We start from the raw sequence: 7,352 nt of genomic DNA, 5'->3' as shown, positions 1-7,352 counted from the left end.
CTGTTTCCAGCCTCTCCTCTTCATCCCTGACCTGACATCCTCATCATGGGATGAGATGCAGTGGCCAGAACTCCCAGACCTGGCTGGGCTCAGTTCCTCACATGGGAAATGCTGGCACTCAGCTCCACTGAGCTGCAGATGCTGTGACACAGCCTGCTCACACATATCTAAAACTCTGAGTACAACTATCCTAAAAGCAATTCTATTCCAGATAAGAAACCACAGCAACAAAGGAGACTGAAAAAGCACTGTGGGTTGAGCAAGATTATTTTTCTGAGAAAGTCAAGTGTCCAAACTTGCGTACTCACAGCAACTAAAACCCTTCCCCTGCTATGCCCTCCCCCTCTATATCCAGACTTTTTCCCTTTGCAGATCCTCTGGACAGGCTTCAAAATCTCAGTTTTTCCTTCCTGAAGTAGCAGCAGAAGCTGCTTCATCTCAAGAAGCACCATGGTGCCCCTGCTCCTCACACATGGTGCCTTCTTGCCTTGAGGTTTCAGTTTTGGCACTGGCACCCCATTAATTTGTGCATTACACGTTCCCTTTCCTTTACTTTCCCCTCCCCAAGAGCAGCAGCAGGTTCCTCCCCTGGCTGTGACTTCAGGGGAAGTTCTGACAGCTCTGATGGGGAACATTTCCCTCACCTTCCCCAGGCTCTGACCACACCACATGTGTTTGTAAAACCCCCAGCAGTACAGGCCTTGATTGCCTTTTTTGTTTGTTTTCTAGAAGGAAATTGTTTTTACTGCACTTGGTATTTACTTCCAGAAAGAGCAGGTTACTTGAGGTTACTCAGTAGTATGTAAGTAATACAAACATTTAACATTTTCACAAGAGAATCAGAATTAACCAGGAGGCAGCCACACAGTGAAAGTTGCCTTGATCTCACTGTAAGATTCAGGACCCTCACAGTTTCCCATCTGTCTCACAGGGTTTTATTATGAAAAGCCTCTTCTTTCTAGCATGGAAAACTTATCTTGTCAATGGCCACACAGACAGTTTGTGTGCTCAGCTGAAAACCTCACCACAAGGAAATTTTTCAAGTCAAAAACTTCTGCCTTTTGACAGTCATTAGCACTCAGCTGTTCAGAAGAATTACATGATCTTCTTGGTTTCAGAGCCAATTCCTTCATTTCTTGAGGGGGTTTCTCCAGCTTCTTCTCCACTCTTTTACCCAAACAATTCACCAAGTGACCAGGGCAAACAAAGGGAAGATAACAAATGCTATGTCTAACCCAGACACAGGCAGGTGTGGGTTTTTAGGAGCCAGTATCAAACTGAATTTGCCTGTAAATACAGTGAAAACCTCAGACCAGTTTTCCAAATGGTGGTAAACACCACAGTGATGGCAGGGTGAGGGATGGACTCAGTGCAGGAGAGAGAGTTTCCATGTCAGCAACAGAAACAAAGCAGAAGTTGATGGAACATGTGAATTTATCCACTCCTTTGAGACCAACACATTTCAATTCAAATAGGTGGAAAAATGGGGAGTGAGGGAATGAAATAAACAAGCAGGGAGTACAAGGAGACAGGACAGGAAGGATTTTCAATCCGCCTAATAAGTTCAAAGGAACATCAAACAGTGCAAAGACAAGAAGCAGTACTTATATTCAGAAAGGGGAATATAAATCAATACCAGAACTAGAAGTGCTAGTTTGGCCTCACTATCATGCAAACCTTTCCAAACCATCTGAGAGGTTTGCCAGTTTGTGCTGTGGTAGCTTGGACAGTAATTCACTTGCAGAGACAGTTTGGGGTGCTCAGGCTTCCCTGATCCCTGTGCCAAGCTGGCAGATGTGGCACAACCCTGAAGGAGGCTCACACACATCTGCAGCAGCAGCTGGAAGACAGAGCCAAACCCAGGATTGTAGGAATGTGGTTTTTGTTAATGGAGTGACAAAATTATTTTTTATTTTTTTAAAAAGCAAAAAAGCTTAGGGTTTTTTTTGGGGGGGAGGTGGTTTGGTTTTGGTTTTTTGGGGGGGGGTTGGGGTTTTTTTTGGTTTTGTTTTTTTCTCTTTTGGTTTTTTTTTGGGTTTTTTTTTTTTTTTTTGTTGTTTTTGTTTTTTTTTTGGTTTTGGTTTTGCTTTTGCTTTTGTTTTGGTTTTTTTTCTACACAGGATAACCTCCAGTGAAGCAAACAAACCTCCATCAGGATGTCCTCCCCTGACAAGGCACTCAGTTCTGAAGAAGGTTGGGTCATAATGTTGTCTTGTTTACTTCTGTAGGCTCACCCCACTAACAATTAAGCTTTTACTCCATCACTCCCCCATTAAGGGATGTTTGAAAGGGAGAGGACAGCACAGTAAGCAGGGAGATGAAAGCTGGAAACAGGTTACCAAAGATTCTTTCAGGCACCAAACCTATCACACAGTTAAAAGTCCAAAGTACCTCAGGAGAAACCTGAAAGAAAATGTGATGCTCGGGAAAGCAAGCTGGGAAGCAGCAACATAAAGGAAGATTAGGTCATCACACAGGAAAGCTGAAAGACCTTGAAAAGCAGGAGAGGAATGCAACACAAAATATGTAGAGAGAGTGTGTGTGTGTAAGAATTAACAACTCCTGCTCACACAAAGGACAGTTCATTATCAGGACAGCACCACAGGGAGAGAGACCTTGATGCAGCAAGGCACTCATAGCGTGAAGCAGCCACAGGAGAGGCAGATTGGAGCCCAAAACCCCCCAGGAAAGTAATTCCAGAGCCAAAAAGAAGCTGCCTCCTCGCATTGTGAGACCTTACCTTTGGGGTTGTGAGGCCCTTTAGCCATCAAGCTCAAAAACATGGATTTGATTTGAGCTGCTGCTGAGAATGGGTGCATAGGAGAGACTCAGGAGACAGGACAGCATTGTGAAAGGAGATTTAAGGAGCAACTTATGCAGGCAAGCTAAACAAAAGCTGGAAGGAAATATAATCCCTTCATAATACATTTACTGACAGCAAGCACCATGATAGAAGAGTAAACATATTAAGAAGAAAGGATTATATTAGTGCAAAAACTAAAAAAAGCCAAGAAAAAAATCTCCATGGGCTATAATTCCATCTAGGCTTGTAAAAAAAACCCAGTCATTAAAGCAGCAAAGATCTGGGATGGCTTTTGAAGCAAAATGGGGAGTTAAAAGACAACAGGAACTGTACATCATGGTCAGGATAGTTCACTCCACCAAAAATAATCAGAAATAAACACCAGGAATGGTCCCAGTCAGGAGGGCAGCAGTGACATTAAAGGAATGGCACTCTGAAGGAATTTTACCCCTTTCCATTTGAGTGTGAAGCAGAAAAAGAAGGGAGACTTCTGTCACAGCCTGCTCCATCCAAAGCCTCTGTGCCAAGTCCCCAGCAAGAGAATCCTATTTTTCATTGCCTTTTTTGTTGCTGTTTCTGTTGTGAAGTTCAAGCCCTCTGGAAATAGACTGCACTAATGGGAAGGCTGGCAGAAAAAGCTAAGACTAAGAATATTTCTAATGTTTACTTTATTAAAACAAAACAACCAATACCACACAATGAAAACAGGCCACTTCATTCTATATATTTAGGCTCTGGCCCAAAATTGGGGTGAAGGCAACACATAAATAAGGCTTTATCAAGAGGCAGTGTGGTGTAACCTCCAGCCACAGAGCAGCTCTGTTCCTATCACCACAGCTTGGGCCAAGCTGAGGAGCAGCAGCATTCCAGCCATGTCTGCAGCACTGCACTGAGCAGCACACACCAATTTCTGTCAGAACTTTTGAGTTTGGGCAAGCTGCAGAGAGAGATTTTGATTTCACATGCAAACATTGAGAGTTTGAAGAGGATGGGGGGAAAAAAGGAAACACCAAAAAAAACCAAACAGCCTTGGTATTACCTCAGGAAATACAAGACACAATTATCATCTAAGAGGACTCCTGAGGTGTTTAGAGAAAAGTATGCATTTAAAGAAGAAGGAAAAGTAGCTACCAGACTTCCACTCTAAAGTTATTATACCCTGTAATTCAAATAAATATTCAAGTTGTACCTTAAGTGAAGGAGTAAGAATGATTCAGAGAACTTTTTCCAGCAGCTGTGCACAAGACTATTGAAATGGGTTTTGGCACAGTTCAGAAGAACCCACTGTATGAAAACAAACCTTTTTTATCCCAATAAATTTTAAAATGTGCTTCTATTAGTCTAAGCTGTTTTGAAAGCACATCAGATTTCTGTCTGCAGTGTAACACCTCCATTAAGATGCTGGAATGGCTCAACCCAGCCCAGCCTGTCCCTTCCAGCAACATTTTAGATACTGCATTGCAAGACAGCAGTTTTCTGTGCTGTTATTTGCAGCAGCTCTCCCTGGGGTCCTGGCTTCACACATGACACAGCACATCAATTTCAGACCTAGCAGTGCCCTCTCCTTACAATTTCCCATCCTGGCATCTTCCAGTGGCACAGAGTAACACTTGTGCCAACCCTACACCCCTACCAAGTCCAGTTTCTCCAGCCCCACTGCTGGGGCAGGGATTTTATTATCCATTTATTTCAGGGTACTGAAAAAAAATTTTAAAAAAGGGAGAAAATAAATACACAAACACTTTACATGTTAACAATCCCCAGCTGCCACCAGTCAGGGTGTGCCTCTAAGTTGTGTATCAGGCAGATAAGCATGCATAGTTTTCAAAGGAATCATAGTAGAGCTGCTTAGCATCTAAATCAGATGAGGAAAGCAAAATAACAAAGCAAAACTAAAAGAAAAGCATTAGGCTAATTCGATGCAGGTCCCTAATGCAACCAGTCACTAGGACAAAAATGCAGGAGCTATCATTGCTAATAAACATATATAGGGTTTTTTTTTCCCTTTTAAAGCATTTTTACTGTTCCAAGAGCCATGGTCTGCCTTATTTTAATTTCACAGGCATTGAACCACCTCCCAGTATTTGCAGTGGGAGAGGAGGAAAGAAATCACTTGCTCCTCACTGAATACAAGGACCAGCAGAGTGAAGACTTCACTCTCAGGACTCTGCACCTGTTCCACTGATCCTTACTCAGCTCCCTCTTAGGAAGCAAACTTGTCATCAGCCACACAAACAGCAAGAGGCAGACAAAGATGCTTGCCAGTGCCAGGAGAGAAATTTCCTTCTTCCCAATGCAGTTCCCACTGCACACTTCAGCAATAGGATGGGGAAACATCATCAGGACTGTGGAGGTGGAGGAGAGGGCTGCTCCATGAGCTCACTGAGGGTGTAGCTATAAACTTGGCATAACCCTGGTTTTTGTGCATTTGGTGGAAGCCGTGGAGCACATTCTGCTCACAACAAGCAAAAGAAGTGTATCAATGCAGGAAGTTTGCACAGGTTCTTTAGAGAGGCAGCCTCTTACCTGCCTCAACAAACACAGGTCAAGGGTACAGATCTATTGACAAATAAATTTTGCACTCACACTAATAAAACATTTCCTGACCCATAGTACACTGAAAGGCAACAAATCCAAAGTTTACCTTCTCTCCAGCAGACTTTACAATGCTGGTCACTTCTTTAACTGCTAGCTCAAGTGGTTCTGCTGGGTCATCTTCCTCAAATGTAAGCAACTGAGAATCCTAACAAGAAAAAAAAGAAGCATCATTAGGTGATGAACCCATCACTTCAAAACAAGCGATAAAAATGCACTGCCAGTCAAGTTCCTGGAATTGCAAATGTATGTCAAAACTTCCATGTATTAATTGCATGACACCTCACTACATAATACAGGGTAGAGCCTGAAAACATATACTTAGGACATAACTATGGGCCTAATCATAACTCATCTTTCCCTGTAGTAGAATATCAAGGTACACAGTGCAGAGCCAAGTCCATGAACAACAACAGGGTCCAGCAAAACTGCTGTTCTTCAGCAAAGATTTATCAGTGCTGCAGTTTGAAAAGGCGTGTTTGGTTTGGCCCACTAATAGGGCTGCAGTAGGCTACGCCAAAACTAAGAAACCCCAAATATCATCTTGCAGAGGTGAGGAAAGAAGCCTTCCCCTGCCCAGCCCTCCTCATCAGTGGAGGCAGACAGTGATGACAGCCACTCAGTCTTCACACAGACAAGGCAAGGCAGCCTTTGGGCACTGAGGTCATACTTTCAGAAGCATCAGCACTGCATTCTTCACCTGCTACCCACACAGAGCACTCGCCCCGCTTCCCTCATCACCCCAGGTTGTTTTGCACGCAGGAATTTCATTAGCTTTGTGCTGCTGACATTGTTCTGGGAGGCTGACAGCGGGAGCAACACCACGCTGCAGTGCCAGGCGCTGAACCCCCGGCTCCAGCTGCTCACCTGGGCAGGGACGGTGTGCCTGTCCCTGTCCCTTCCAGGGGCTTTGGCCTCTGCTCAGGGACAGGAAGCTGTCACTTGTGTCTGGTTACTTTCGGTTCCCAGCACCTGTGCTCAAGCTGTCTGGACCTTTCTCTTCCACCAAGCTTCATTTCTTAGCACAGCCCACTCTTTTCTCAACCACACCACACTACTTGAAAGGGTGCACAAAATATATTCTTTCTACAGCCCAACTTACAATGATACTTGGGAAGTGTTAATTTTTATTCCTTATCTTTCACACACACATGTTGCCCCACTCTTCCTTCTTCCCCAGCCTGCTCTCTGACACGTAAGAAGGAACCTCTTCGGTCTAGGTCGCACGCAAATTCAGAGAGCTGGGGACATGCCACTTCCTAGAGTTTATCCTCAGCATTTTGCACTGACATGCCACTTCCTAGAGTTTATCCTCAGCATTTTGCACTGACACGACAAGGGTTCAGTCCTCAGGACAAGGAAATCAGCTTGCCACAGCCTCAGTTCACCTCCTCACCTCAGCGGGCATACCATCACACACCAACGCGCAGGATGCCACACTGCGCCTTTTCCAGGAAGGGCAGCTTGGCATGGGAAGAAACCCCGCGTTTTGTGCATCCTCCCCGACCCGGGTACAGGCAACCTGACCAAACCCTGAGCATCCCATTCACCTTGCAGCGGGCTCGGAGCCACCAACCCTTGGAGTTACACCACACACAGCAGGGCCTGAGGCATGGCGGGGGAAGCCCAGCTCTGGGAATTATTTGCCGAAGGACGGGCCCCAGGCCCAGGCCAGGAAGTTTCCATTGTTTCCTCCTCCCCACGCCCGAACAATGTTATCGGTGCAGCGAACCCCTGCCAGGGGCTGCGGGGGTCGGGGCTTTCCTTCCTCCCCATCCTTCCCTGCTCCCACTCCGCGCCTCCGGCCGGCTCCCTCCTGCAACCCCTGCCAAGCAGCCACCGAACGCACACGTGTAAATACACAAACACACACGGAGGGTCAGGAACACACCCGGCACATCCCTGCAGCAAGTCCCGGCGTCCCTACAGCGGGGACCGCCCGGAGCCGCGTCCC

At 45.6% G+C, this 7,352-nt stretch overlaps 1 protein-coding gene across 1 annotated transcript in view; it reads right to left on the bottom strand.

The window, feature by feature from the left end:
- The window catches only part of C2CD2 (C2 calcium dependent domain containing 2), a 33,638-nt gene extending 26,832 nt beyond the window's left edge, over nucleotides 1-6,806 (bottom strand). The window contains exons 1-2 of the mRNA XM_031062148.1: nucleotides 6,795-6,806; nucleotides 5,448-5,546 (exon numbers count right to left, since the gene is read on the bottom strand). Coding sequence (XP_030918008.1) covers nucleotides 5,448-5,546; nucleotides 6,795-6,806 — 111 coding nt within the window. The remainder of the gene's footprint in view (nucleotides 1-5,447; nucleotides 5,547-6,794) is intronic.
- Nucleotides 6,807-7,352: the final 546 nt, after the last annotated feature.

This window comes from Geospiza fortis, unplaced genomic scaffold (genome assembly GCF_000277835.1).
Source record: "Geospiza fortis unplaced genomic scaffold, GeoFor_1.0 scaffold17, whole genome shotgun sequence".
Classification (NCBI taxonomy): Eukaryota; Metazoa; Chordata; class Aves; order Passeriformes; family Thraupidae; genus Geospiza; species Geospiza fortis.
This window is presented reverse-complemented; position numbering and strand designations above follow the sequence as displayed.